Source organism: Megascapheus bottae, chromosome 10 (genome assembly GCF_031878675.1).
Source record: "Megascapheus bottae isolate mThoBot1 chromosome 10, mThoBot2.hap1, whole genome shotgun sequence".
Lineage (NCBI taxonomy): Eukaryota > Metazoa > Chordata > Mammalia > Rodentia > Geomyidae > Megascapheus > Megascapheus bottae.
In genome coordinates, this window is record NC_143518.1 from 41,155,845 (window position 1) to 41,170,014 (window position 14,170).

The 14,170-nt window shown below is 44.9% G+C and overlaps 2 protein-coding genes across 4 annotated transcripts in view; both read right to left on the minus strand.

Moving 5' to 3' along the window:
* The window catches only part of Tuft1 (tuftelin 1), a 42,306-nt gene extending 35,086 nt beyond the window's left edge, over window positions 1-7,220 (minus strand). For both annotated transcript variants that reach the window (XM_090340999.1, XM_090340998.1), the window contains exon 1: window positions 7,116-7,220. In XM_090340999.1, the coding sequence (XP_090197125.1) occupies window positions 7,116-7,175 (60 nt within the window). In that variant the 5' untranslated portion in view covers window positions 7,176-7,220. The remainder of the gene's footprint in view (window positions 1-7,115) is intronic.
* Window positions 7,221-8,983: 1,763 nt separating this feature from the next.
* Cgn (cingulin) overlaps window positions 8,984-14,170 on the minus strand; it is a 31,563-nt gene continuing 26,376 nt past the window's right edge. For both annotated transcript variants that reach the window (XM_090341002.1, XM_090341001.1), the window contains exons 15-21: window positions 13,770-13,931; window positions 12,505-12,594; window positions 11,971-12,054; window positions 11,760-11,878; window positions 11,102-11,210; window positions 10,743-10,906; window positions 8,984-10,431 (exon numbers count right to left, since the gene is read on the minus strand). In XM_090341002.1, coding sequence (XP_090197128.1) covers window positions 10,290-10,431; window positions 10,743-10,906; window positions 11,102-11,210; window positions 11,760-11,878; window positions 11,971-12,054; window positions 12,505-12,594; window positions 13,770-13,931 — 870 coding nt within the window. In that variant the 3' untranslated portion in view covers window positions 8,984-10,289. The remainder of the gene's footprint in view (window positions 10,432-10,742; window positions 10,907-11,101; window positions 11,211-11,759; window positions 11,879-11,970; window positions 12,055-12,504; window positions 12,595-13,769; window positions 13,932-14,170) is intronic.

Sequence of the window (14,170 nt, forward strand, 5' to 3'; positions counted from 1 at the left end):
CCTCAGAGACTTTCTCCTCCAAAGGGCTGCCAAATATGACTTCTGCCCTTATAATTTGCTTTGTTTGTCTTCATCTATCCAACACCATCTTCCCCCCACTCCACAATCTCTTTTCTTCCCATCTCTACTAGCCAGGCTTAAATCTGGACCACCAGACTTGCTGGCACATACATATTCCCCAATTAAACCTGCCCACCCATAGGAAACAAACATGTTGCACAAGGTTGCACTGTGACCCAAAGAGGCACGGAGCGTAATTACCAGCAGGTGAGGAAGCTGGTCCCACACGCTCTGAGCACACATGTCTGGAACCGAAACTATCCAAGTGCACGCCTCCCTCCACCCTGGAGAAATATGGGCAATGTTGGCACCAAATGTTTGGTGCCTGAGTAACCCTCCTCTCTCAGATCCTCCCCTCACTCTAGGAAAAAAAAAAAAAAAACAGCATTCCCCAAATTCCTGGCAGCCTAGGAGACATCAGCTGTAGGGTTCCTGAAAGTAAGTGCCTGGCAACAAATGGGGGAGATGGGAAGATGTGCAGAGAAATTTATGAGTGTTGGTCAAGTCTCATGACTGCAAGAAACAGTCACCAAACTTGAAAGGTTCCTCTGCCTAGGTGTTTCTTTCCTATCCAGAGCCAGTCAGTCCCTCCATCACTTTAGAACTCATTCAGTCCACTGCAGTAATCACCAATATTTCCAGATCAGTCCTCTTAAAACACAAATGTGGGCCAGGAGTGTGGCTTAGTGGTAGCGTGCTTGCCTAGCATGCATGAAGCCCTGGGTTAAATTACTTGGTACCACATACACAGAGAAAGCCAGAAGTGGTACTGTGGCTCAAGTAGTAGAGCACTAGCCTTGAGAAAGCTCAAGTACAGTGCCTAGGCCCCAAGTTCAAGGCCCAGGAGTGGCAAAAAAAAAAACCCACAAATGTTCTGTAACTGGAGCTGTGGCTCAAATGGTAGAGCTCCAACTGTAAGCAAAAGAGCTAAGTGAGAGCTTGAGGGCCTACTCAAGAAAAAAAAAGGTGGGCCAGGAGTTTGGCCTAGTGGTAGAGTGCTTGCCTAGCATGCATGAAGACCTGGGTTCGATTCCTCAGTATCACATACATAGCAAAAAGCCAGAAGTGGTGCTGTGGCTCAAGTGGTAGAGCCCTAGCCTTGAGAAAATCCAGGGACAGGGCTCAGGCCCTGAGTCCAAGCCCAGGACTGGCAAAAAAAAAAAAAAAGGTATTCTCTGACCAAGGGAAATATGTCAACATAAAAACTTGCACACAAAATTTCACAGCAGCAAAAACATAGAAACAACACAAATGTCAATCATCATTGTCCATGATAAACAAATCTATGATAATACAATCAACAGAAGTCTTAGGGTGATTCTTGGTGACTACAGAACTTATATGGCATGCTACAAATATTAAATTTAATCCCAAGAACCACAGTAAAATAATACATAAATAAGAAATAAAATCACTATAATTATAGGTAATGTAATGTTATTCCATTTGAAACACATATAAGTATATTATAATGTAGGTGAACTGAAAAACAGCATACAATTGAAAGAAGCCTGTTCCATACTGATTACGCTCATTTGAAATGTTAAAAAGCCGGAAGTGGTGCTGAGGCTCAAGTGGTAGAGCTCTAGCCTTGAGAAAGTCCAAGGACAGTGCTCAGACCCTGAGCTCAAGCCCAGGACTGGCAAAACAAACAAACAAACAAACAAACAAATAAATAAATTAGCAGCATGGGTGGCTCATACCTGTAATCCTAGCAGCTCAGGAGGCTGAGATCTTTGCAGTTCAAAGCCTTCCCAGGCAAGAAAGTCCATTAGATTCATATGTCCAATTAATCACCAGAATATCAGAAGTGAAGCTGTGGCTCAAAGTGGTAGAGCAAAAACCTTGAGCAGAAGAGCACAGGGATAACACCCAGGCTCTGAATTCATGCCTCAATACCATAAATAAGCAAGTACATAAATAAATGATGAATGAATTAATTTCCACCTATTATAAAAATAGATAAAGTTCATGGTAGGCTTTTAATAAAATGGGACTCAGCCAAGCATTGGTGACTCATGCCTATAAGTCTGGATATTCAAGAGGCTCAGATATGAGAGTTGCAAGTTCAAAGCCAGCCCAGGCATCCAAATTCAAGGCTGATAGGGCATCAGCTTTGAGAAGAAAAAGCTAAGGGAGAGCTTAGTCCTAGTAGCAGCACACACAAATTCCAAATTTACCCAGCTGTTAGAATCTCTCCATCTAAAGCAAGTCCAAAACAAAAGAAGGATAATACTGATAGATTAAACAAAATCACCTTGGGGCTGGGAAGGTGACTTAATGGTAGGAGAGTGTTTGCCTGGCATGCATGAAGCCCTCAGTTCAATTACTCAGACCATATTAACAGAAAAAGCTGAAAATGTTGCTGTGGATCAAATGGTACTAACCGTGAGCAAAAGAAGCTCAGGGACAGTGCCCAGCCCCTGAATCAAGGCCCAGGACCGGCAAAATAAATAAATAAATACTAAATAAAGAGAATCACCTTATCAGAGAACAGTGTACACTAGTTGTGCTAGCCATGAGATCAGAAAAATAAAGAGCAAATGGGCACTGAGAGGGATGTCAAAATATAAACTCTGAACATTCTGTACTGGCTCAGTGAGGACTAACAGAGGCCCTCAGCTCTTTGCCATGGGTTTATCCAGGTAGGCCACTCTTACCCTTGGGACAACCCTTATTGCAGAAGGACCTAAGCTAATAATGAAAGAAAAAAAGAACAAATAAGAGCAAATAAATGTCAATACAATAAGGAGCAAACCCACAATGATCAATGATCATACAAAATAATATTCATTGGAACGAACTCCAGGAAATGGGGAGGAAAAAAAAGGGAAGCGAACTTTGACCAAGGCAGAGATTGCGTAGACTCTCTGGCTTAGGCACCCACAAAAGGTTAAAACAATCTAGTTCAAGTCAGTAGCAAACAGGAAATAATAGCTAACATCTGAGCACATACCATGTGCCAAGATCTGTACTTAATGTTTCATAGGTATTATCTTACTTAATCCTTATAATATGATGAGAAGGATATAATTATTATCCATGTTTTACAGATAAAGAAACTGAGAATGGAGAAATGAATTTACCAATGTAATCTTTGGCAAAGCAAACATCAGAGCCCTGACTAGGACCCATCTTAGATTTCCAGACCCAGGCTTTCAAGTACAATGTATTAACAGAAAGCTTAAAATTGTAATATAATCACATTGGGATTATGGAAAAGCAGCATGTAAGAGGCAAGGAGTATAAATTTTCCTATAATGTATATATAACAGGTAATCAGTAGATGTTGAAAGCTGATACATCAAGAAATATCACTATAAACATTTTATTTGGAAACATGGAGGTTTACTCCAGATAAAACAGCTAAAACTAGCTGGGTGCAGTGGCTCATACCTGTAAACCGAGCTACTCAGAAGGCTGAGATCTGAGGATCACAGTTCAAAGCTAGCCCAGACCCTAAAGACCTCCAGACTCTTATCTCCAATTAACTATAAAACCAGAACTGGGACTGTGGCTCAAGGGGGAGAGGCACCAAGCCTTGAGCTGAAGAACTAAGGGACAGCACCCAAACCCAGAGTCCAAGCCCCACAACCAACAAAACAAACAACAACAAAAACAGCTAAAACTGGCCATTATATGGAGATTGTTATATAAGTTGTTTGGTATTATAGATTTAAAAGTGTGTGTGTGTGTTGTTTGGGGGGAGGGGAAGCCAGGCATAAGGCTTGAACTCAGGTGATGTCCCTGAGCCGAAATCTTTTGCTCAAGACTAGCATTCTACCACTTTGAGCTACAATGCTACTTTCAGATTCCTGGTGGTTAATTGGAAATAAGAGTCTACAGACTTTTGTGCCTCAGCTGGCTTTGAACCTCAATCCTCAGATCTCAGCCTCCTGAGTTGCTAGGGTTAACAGGCATGAGCGATACATATATACATGAAGCTATACATGCACCCAGCTATACATATATTTTTTCCTTTAAAAATATCTTGAAGAGAAAGAGGGGGGGAAGAGGAGGAGGGAGGGAGATTTTCCATGCCAAAGTCTAACGCTATGAACATTTATTCTTCACCACACAGCTTCTATTCTCCTCCACTAGGAAGAATACTTGTGTTTTTGTTCTGCAGAGTATCCCTCCTCAATTAGTTGGTTTATCTTGTAGGCCTATCAATCAAGGAACTCTGTTCTATCCCGAGTCAGGAGGGTGGGGATGTCTTCTCCCTAGAAGACATCTTTTGGTGGCAAAAGAGCCAATTCACCCAGAAATTGCAAGTTCCCATTAATTAGTTCATAACACTTACCTAAAGTCTCAGGACTCTAGACTCCCTTGGTTTAGGCTTTTAAAGCTTTCCCTTAGCTTGTGTACTGCCTCCTTTCCTTCTAAGAAATTATACCTCACAGTAGGAATTTGTTAACTGTTATAATCAAAGGAAATTCATTAAAATATCTAATAAAAATGGGTTTGAGGTTTATTTGTATTTTATGTGCCAATGTAACCAAAATGACTTGCAAACATTTGTAACCTAAAAAAGTATTTGTTCATCATATATATATATGTATGTATGTCACATATATACATTTATAAACATATATATATATTTGAAAGAAAAGTCCTGCCAAAAAGTCTTCCCTCACTAAGATTGTAAGAATGTAAATTATATTTTTTAATGCTCTTTCTACCCCCACTATGTTGATTTCAGACCCACTAGTGGTTATGTTCTATAGTTTTCAAAAATACTGACTTCTTGCATCAGTTGCATCTAATTCTAACAATAAAAACAATCCAGGGTGTGTACTAGCCATATTTCCATGTCCATATATGACTAAGGCACATGGCCTGCTCATGGAGAAACATTAACAGACTCCCAGGGTCCTTAATCCCAGTAGACTGGGATTCCAACTGTCTACAATGCCAATTTCAGGAGTGACAAAAAAAAGTCTGTTCATCTATTCACTCATTTTGCACATGCTTGAACACTTGTTTGATGCTATGAATGTACAGCAGGTTTCTGGGGACTGTCCAGTACCTTAAGTTCTATCTGCAGGTTGGCTCAGAGGAGAGGAATCCAGGACAAAGCCTGACTCCTGACTGACGGATTGCTTATCATCTCCTCCATCTCCTCCTCCTCCTCTTCTTTCTCCTCCTCCTCCTCCTTCTTTTTCCTCTTCTTTTGCCTGTCCTGAGGCTTGAACTCAGGGCCTGGGCACCGTCCTTGGACACAATTGCTCAAGGCTAGAGCTCTGCCTCTTGAGCCACAGTGTCACTTCCAGCTTTTTCTATGTGTATGGTACGGAGGAATCGAACCTGGGTCTTCGTGCATGTCTGACAAGCACTCTACCACTAGGCCAAACTCCTGGCCTTCCCACCTGTTTTTTTCTGCCCAGTAAGAGAAGGTGACAATTCATTCTTAATGCTTTCAGTGTCATGGTGGTAGACTTCTTTCTGGACCGCTTTTCTACAACAAGCAAAATGAAGCCCAAACACCTGCCTCCATTTATCTCATATTCTTTTTTTTTTTTTTTTGCCAGTCCTGGGGCTTGAACTCAAGGCCTGAGCACTGTCCTTAGGCTTTTTCCTCAAGGCTATCACTACTCTGCCACTTGAGCCACAGCAACATTTCTGGCTTTTTCCATGCATGTGGTACCAAGGAATGGAACCCGGGTCTTCATGCATGCTAGGCAAGCACTCTACCACTAGGCCAAACTCCCCGCTTATCTCATATTCTTTTCCCTTCCTCAAACCATTTTAAAACACCAAGGGTATGGACTAAGACTTGGGGTTTATATGATAGGTTAGTTGTTTTGTTTTTAAATTTCTCTATTTCTTCAGCATCGCATAGCTGGGAAAGAAAACTGAGTGTTGCCCAAGTGGGGTTGGACCGTAGCAAGACTTGTACCATGATAGAAATGGTGAGAAACTACTAACAAAATTAAATGATCATCTGTACTCTAAACTTCAAATGAGCACCTATTCTACAAATACTCTTTGAAGAAAGCTGGATTAGTGCTACCTCAGATGACATGCTAAGACAGGCAAAAGGGAATCAAATGAGGGGAGTCTAGAAACTCCACATCACTTTGGCTCCCATTTCACTCTTGCCCATGGATGATAGACTACACCTCCCGTTGCTGGGTTCGATTCCAGGCCTAGAAAACACTCAGACTTATATTAACTACCTTTGACACTAAAGAGCATATGGTTCACTTGGGGATGGGAAGTCAAAGACGGAGGGAAACAAGGCAAACTTGCTTGCAGTGAAGAAAGAACACCCTCTCTCTCCTCAATCTGCCCTTCATTTCCTTCTGGAGGTTAACGTCCCTTCCTTTCTCTCAGGCCGGGTTGAGAGGGACCCCTACACCCACTTGCCCCGGGTGGAACCAAAACCAACAGAACTGTCCCAGGAAGCGATGGGTGGGCCAGCAGAGGGAGGGGGAGAAGTAACCGCAAGGGGGTGTGGAGAAATCCCAGCGGCAACCACGGACTGGAAGGCTCTATCCCTCTTCGGAAGTAGAGTCCCCGACCAGTAGTTTGAGCCCTACCGCCCCAGCTGCGGCTCCGGCTACTAAGATGTCACCCTCCACTACCTTTCCTTGGTACTCAGCACCTAAAGCACTATAAAATTCTTCGAAGAGCCTCTGAGGTCACCAGGACCCACGGAAAAGCTTATTCCACCCCCAAGAGGTCCCACATAGCGCCGGGATCCCGTCTCCTGCGCTCCTTCTCCAACCCGGTCTAGCTGCCCACAGACGCCTGAGTCAGGCGCGCCTAGGCGCGTGGCCCCAGCCCGGGTCTCACTGCGCGCCGAGACCCGGCGGGACTAAGTAAGCAGCGTCCTCCCGAAGGTCAGGAACATCCCAGCCCGGGAGCCTCAAGACTCCCCCACCTCGAGCCACCACTAACCGCCTCAGGGCAAAAGAAAAGAGAGAAGCAGCCGTCGCCAGCTGGTCCTTCCCGGAGCCAGGCTCCAGGTAAATGTCAGTGAACTCGGCAGGGTGGACTCGGAAACCGAGAATACCCAAGGGAGAAAGCCGGTGTGGGCATCGTTTCCTTACCGCGGTCGAGCTCTCGGGGTGCACATCCACCAGGGTACACCAGTTCCTCGTTCCGTTCATCTTCCCGCGGGGGTCACAGAGCACAACCTACCACTCCGCCCAACAGTCCGGCTCCTACTGGGCGGGCGCACGCGGAACCGCCCCCAGGTATAGGCGAGCCGGGGGCGTGGCCGAATGTTAGCCACGCCCACCCGATGCGGTTCACTGACGGGGGGCGAATGAAAGCACGAAGTGGGCGGTGTCAAGTGTCTTCCGGACACGCCCCATTTTCGCCGGTTAAAATCTACATAAAGGTGGAGTTTAGGATTGACCTAGGACTGCTTAACTGAACAGTTTGGTTCCTGGCTTATGGTCTAGCCTCTCTTTTTTTTTTCTTTTTTTCTGCTAGTCCTGAGGCTTAAACTTAGGCCCTGTACAGGCTCCTCAACCCCGAGTTTTTTTTTTTTTGCTCAAGGCTCTACCACTTGAGCCAGCTTTTTATTGGAGGTAAATCCATGAGACTTACCTCCTTCCCCAGCAGACTTCGAACAGTGATTCTCAGGTCTCAACTTCTTGAGTAGCTAAGATTACAGGCTTCCGTCAGAGACATCCAACTTCCACATTCTTTATTCATCTTACCTCCTACCAATTCTCAATGTGGATTAGAGGGAATTGCCCTATTTGTCCCTGTAGCTGAGGAACTGGGGCCTGCACACACTTACAGGCACTTTCCTATTATAGGTGAACCAGCCTGTAGGCTTTGTAGAGCTGAGTAAACCTTTGCTCCATGATTTAAAAAGGCAGACACCATGGGCCAGCTCACTCAGACTAGCCTAAGCCAGTCTGACAGGTGCCCTTCCCTGGCAAGGCGCCCAGGCCAATGTTAAAGCCAACTCTGGGTGTGGCTTGTTTTGCAGAAGCTATTATAGCAAAGCTACCCTTATATGGTAGGGAGAGGCGGGACACATCACCTTAAAAGGAATTCGTATTCTAGATCAAGAATGACTCTCAACTTTGCCAATGGCATTTGTTCCTCAGGCATGGGGTTGAGATCTTGAATGCACAGAAGAGGGAATTCATCACAGGGATCCTGGAGTTTCTTCCTGGCTCAGCTGTTCTGGCCAGTGGCTATTCCACTGGCCTATGATCTGCATGGGCAGAAGGCAGAATATATCAGGAGGCTTCATGGTTGAGTGGGCAGTAGGTTTGGTTAACAGTTAGCTGCCAGCAAAGGCAGTGATGTAATTTTGTGTATGTGTATGTGTATCAGTTGTAGAGCTTGAACTCTGGGGCCAGGCCCTATCCCTCTTCAGCTTAAGGATAGTGCTCTACCTCTTGAGCCACAGTGCCACTTCCAGTTTTCTAGTAATTAATCGGAGATAAGAGTCTCATAGGCTTTAGTGCCTGGGCTGGCTTTAGACCGTGAGCCTCAGATCTCAGCCTCTTGAGTAGCTATGATTGCATACATGAACCATTGGCGCCCAGCAGTGATGTGAATTTTTTGCCTGGGAGGTAAATGCTGGAGATAGTCCTGTGACCTCAGGAAGCAAACCCCAGTTCTGGCCTATTCCCCTCTAACTCTCAGAGAAGGTATTTTCTGGACTTTATTCCCAGAAAGTAGTTTAGGAGAAAACAGAGCACCAGTGGCTCATGACTATAATCACTCAGGAGACAGATCTGAGAATCAGGATTTGAAGTAAGGCCAGGTATACAAATCCTTGAAATTCTCATCTTCAATTAGCCACAAAAAGAAGTGGGAGTGTGGTTTGAGTGGTAGAGTGCCATATGCAATTGGGGGAAAAAAAACCAGAGCTGCAATTTCTACCCAAATCTTAGACCTTCAAATAAGCCAGAAAAAAGAAAACAAAGATTTGATATAGTATATAATTTTAATATTTAATTTAAAATAAACCTGGGCTGGATTAGATGGGAGAAAATGTCTGATTTGTGAAATATAGATTTTCTTTTTTAATCATGAAATTACAAATCATTGGTGAGAAAAGCCTTTTTCTGCAGGTTCCCTACAGAACTTGCTTTGGAAATATCATCCCCCCCTTATCTCCTCCTCAGCGCCTGACACTCCCTCAAATCTAAAGGAGAAGTAAATTCTCCATTGCCTCTTTCCACTTCTGTGAGTCAGCTTCCAACTCTAGACAATGCCCTCTGAGTTGGGACCCATTCTTGAGAAAATGAGGCTCCATTGGTTTTCTACTGAGGCTAGGTACATCTGGTCAGAGAAGCCAGAAGGAAGGACATAGGGATTGAGTCCTTGGCTTTTGAAACCTGTATAGACAGGTGTAAAGTCCCCAGGTGCAATCGCCTTATAAAAACATCCAGTCAGAGTGACAAAAAGATGAATGGAAACCCTGAGCAGAACCACCTTAACCATGGCTCTACCAAAGTCCCCCCTCATAGGAGCTCCTTGGCAGAACAGCCAATAGCTCTCTGGATGGCAGGCTGGGACTCCAGCTGGGGGAAGGCTGATCTTTGGAGAGGTATAAATGTGTAGGTCTTAAAGGCAAGAAGAGCATCCTTATCTCCTCACCCTGGCTAAGGCACTGAGAGGAAAGAAGCAAGATGGGAAGGAGAGAGGATGCAGGATCCCCTGGTCCCACTGGCTTAGAGAAGACAAAAATGTAGGGACTGGAGATGTGTAGGAACTACGACTTGGGCCCCCATGACTGTGCAAAGAGAAGCATGTGAAAAATGGATAAAGCCACGCCTGCGTGTTCATTGCCCATAACGTTCCCTTTACCTTGCTCCAGAATGGAAGGAAAATAAATTGCAGGAATTCAAGGAGCAGAAAAGCATTGGGTATTTCCCTGAGCTGTAGGGTTAAGGGCTAAAGAAATAAAGCTTATATACATGGCAATTCCCATCTGTTTCTTATCCTCCGCAGTCCCCCTCAATCTGCTGTTGCCCATTCTTCCACTAAAAGGGAGATGAAGGAGGAGTTGGCATCAACAGGAAGAACTCAGCAGGCCTACAATACCCACTCCTCCATTGGAAAGGCCAAGTTCATCCATCAGCTTATTGCTGATATCTTTTGTTATCATCACCCAGACCCTGTTTTAGGTCTGAACAACAGGGTCACCCATAGGAAAGAGGAATCCAAGGCAGTCAGGGCAAAGTAAAGCACAGGAGGGCTGTCTGGATAGGCTTCAAGCCTGTTTCTTGACCTCTGAAGACTGCAAGTTAACACGAGCTGGTCTGCAGGTTGCTCTCGGTAAGCAGTGATGCAATGGATGAGGGGTCGTAGACGCTGTCAAATTCCTCATCGGAGCTCAGTCCCTCGTGTTTGAGGGACGACTCAGCCACTGCGCGGGAAGTTTTGCGCCTGAGTCAGAGAGAATACTGGTAAGGGAGGAGGAATAGATAGAGAATAGATTCATACTAAGGAATTAATTCTATGGCCAAGATTACCCCCACTAATCAGAGATCTAAAGAGATGGGGTAGAGGACAGGGCCTGAGATACCAAGAAATAATCATTCTGACTACCAGGAAGGAATGAAAGACCACACATTCCCCATCCAAGGAATCCAAGGACAAGAGCACCTTAGAGATTCTCCTTATTCTGGTTCAAGAAGCGCCATTCACTTCCTGTTTCATGGCTCTCATGGAGCCAGGCACAGAAGGGCAATCCATACCAGGAATCCTTTTCCAGGGATTTGATCCGAGTATGGAGCTGTTCATTGACCTCCTGCTGCTCCTCCAGCTCACGTTGTGCCTTCTTCCTCAAGCCATCCAATCGCTCAATTTCCTCTTCTGCTTCATCCACCTGCCGCTTCAAAGCCTTCACCCTCAGGCTTAGCTAAGCAGGATATCAAGTCCCCACATTAGAAAAGCAACTGCTACCACTACCTGGGACCTCACCTGGAACATTTATGACAAAGGATAATTGCCCCTGGGAAATTTGTGTGACCAAGAGCAAGTTCCCTAGCTTCAGAAGGTTGTTTTGGAGATTAAATGCATAATACATACCTATGCTGTGATTGCTTAGCCTCACCTGATCTTTCTGGTCATTGACATGCTGCCGCTCATCATCAATTTGGATTGTCAGCTCTTTAACTCTCCTCTCCAGTTTTCGGTTGGTTGACTGTAGAAGTGTCTTCTCCCTAACGGAGTAAAAAAGAAAGAACTTTACTTGGTCCCTTACTGCCTCGAAACATTTTGCCAGTCATGAGCTCCATCAGTATACTAGGAACCATCTATGCAAGATCTAAAAAACAAAAGAGAAAGAATTCACATCTTAAGAGTTTCTGCAACTCTCTGTTCTGAATCAAAGAAAAATGGGAGGAGCACTGGTGGCTCAAGCCTGTAATCCTAGCTACTTAGAGGATGAGATCTGAGGATCAAGGTTCAAAGCCAGCCTAGGCACAAAAGGACATGAGTCTCTTATCTCCAATTAACCTCTAGAAAACAGAAGTTGGGCTTGGCTCAAGGGTAGGACGGTAGTCTTGAGCTGAAGAGCTCAAGGACAGCACCCAGGCCCAGGGGTAGGATGGTAGCCTTGAGCTGAAGAGCTCAGGGACGGTGCCCAGGCCGAGTTCCGGCCCCATGAACCAGAAAGAAAGAGAGAGAGATTACAAGATAGAAGGAGACCTAGAGGAGTAAAAAGTCAGAGGGAAGAAGGAAAGGAAAGAAGAAGAAAAAGCTCTAATGACCTCTCTTCAGCTTGTAGCTTCTCTTGCAACAACTGATTCTGAGATTCAAGCTGGGAAATACTGGCATTGGGCTTCTGGAAGCCTTCTGTACTGGCCAACCTGGTCTTCAAGTCCTTGTTCTGAGAAAGATAGAAAGCCTCCATGGTTAGCATTCCAATAAATCTTCTACTCACCCCCTGGAGTTGACCCTCAAGATGCTCCCTCCTTTTACCTGTCTCTCCAAGGAGATTTTGTCACACTCCAAATCTTGCCGAGTAGACCTCTCCTGCATGAGCTCTGTCCTTAGCTGATCAATCTAGTGGGAATGTAAGAAGGAGCTAGACTTGGGAAAGGTCAAAGGTGAACCAGCAAGCTGAATCAAGTTGGGTAGGGTCCTAGAAGATGATCTCCAAATCCTGAATCTTAAAAATTCCCAGGCAACTAAGAAATTGCTGTCTATAAATGGAAGGAGCCACAGGATTAAAACTGTTTCTCTACACGCACCAGCAACAAGCAGCCCTCTTGAACCAAAACAATTCTGAGTCGGTCAAAGTAGCCCAGGCCACTCCTTCTTCCACTTAAATTCTTGGCCTCTTTCCACCTAAAAAAACCTTCCAATTCTTCCAAAAGCAGTAAAGACCTTGGAGTGGATTCAGCTACACAGATTCTACATCCAGAACTCTCCAGATTACAAAAGACAGAAGAATTGTCTTTAAGAGGGCTAATAAGTTATACAGAGCAGATATAAAAAGTAAAGAAGGGTTACCTGGTCCCGACCACGATTCACCCGGTCTGTTAGCAGCTCCACAGTGTTCTTCTCTTCATCTAACTCTGCTTCCAACCGGGAGACTTTTTCCTATAGCAAAAGGAAAAAATTCTTCCCCAAATTCTGGATTGCCAAATTCAAGGTAGGACCTATTGCAGACTCCCGTCTCCATAAACTTTCCTCTCTTATACATTCCAGGAACTTTTTGGGCCCCATCTCTGCCAGAACCACCATGGATCCAGCACCCTCTGCTGGCCAGGTGTGACATCAGGAGATGAGGTGAGACCTGCTATGGCCATGCAGAATCCATTCCTGGTTGGAGAAAGAAATCCAACTACCTAGGCTGAGAACAAGATGGAAAGATTCGAACATGGAAGCCCCAGAATGCAGATTGAGGGACAAATTTCAGCCAGGTCATATCATGAAGAGGTTCAAAATATGGACTTGCCGACCACCCCCCCCCAAAAAAAAAACCAACACAAATTTTTTTTAAAAAATGGACTTAGGCTACCTTTCCTGTGTTTAAAACTCAGATCTACCACTTCCTAGCAGTAGACCCACAGGCACGTTACTTAATCTCTCTATGCTTGTTTTCCTCATCTGTGAAATAGACAAAATAGCTTCACTTTGCAGGTGAAGCTGAGCATGAAATCAGTCATAAGTGCCTAGCACAGAGCACAATATTGTTAGTGGCTGCGGTTAATATAGGACAAATGGAAGACAATGTTCATTTTAAAGGTAGGAAGCCACTCCTTGGCTCTAGCCCACTGTTGCAATGCAGAACTTGTCTAGAAGTTCAGTGTTAACATTCCCCAAATAGGAGACAAAAACCCAGACCTTTATAGAACATCTAGAAACTTCTCAATATTAACATCTGAAATTGGTAAAAACACTGTAGTCCAGCAAAATCCCTCAGCTGTGGCTTCTAGGTTTGGGTCATTTATTTGTTTTGGCACTGAGGTTTGAACTCATGACCTCCCACTTGCTAGGCACGTACTCTACCACTTGAGTCATGCCACAACCATAAAACATATGGGATACTTTTCTGTGTGAGTATAGTGGAACTGGAGTTTGAAATCAGGACCTTGTGCTTGCGCTAAGCAGGTGTTCTGTCATTTGAGCCATGGCCAGGCCCTCTGGCTGTTAGTTTTAATCTCTAGTATAAAAAGAGGTGTGAGTCCTTTCCCTACAGATATGCCACCTGTACAGCAGGATCCAGACAGACACAAACACACTCCCTCAAACTCACCCCACAGTGTTCTCACCTCGAGGCTCTTCAGTTGCCGAGTCCTGTCATCCTGAGAGCGCTTCCTGTTCTCTGCTTCTTGCTCCAGCCCCTGCAATCGCTGGGCCAACAGCTCTCTGTCCAGCTGGGCTGTGTCCCGCTCTGCCTGAGATGTTTGTAGGGCCTGCCTCAGTCTTTGTGTCTGGGACAAAAAGGAAAAGATGCAGTGGCTCAGGATAATATAAAGTGGGGTGGTGAAGAGGGAGAACTGTCTGCACTGCTGGGAGAAGTATCCTATAACTGATGTTCTCTTTTGTTGTTGCTGGTTGTGGAGCTTGAACTCAGAGCCTGAGTGCTGTCCCAGAGCTCTTTATGCTCAAAGGTTAGTGCTCTAACCACTTTTGAGCCACAGCACCACTTCCAGCTTACTGGTGGTTCATT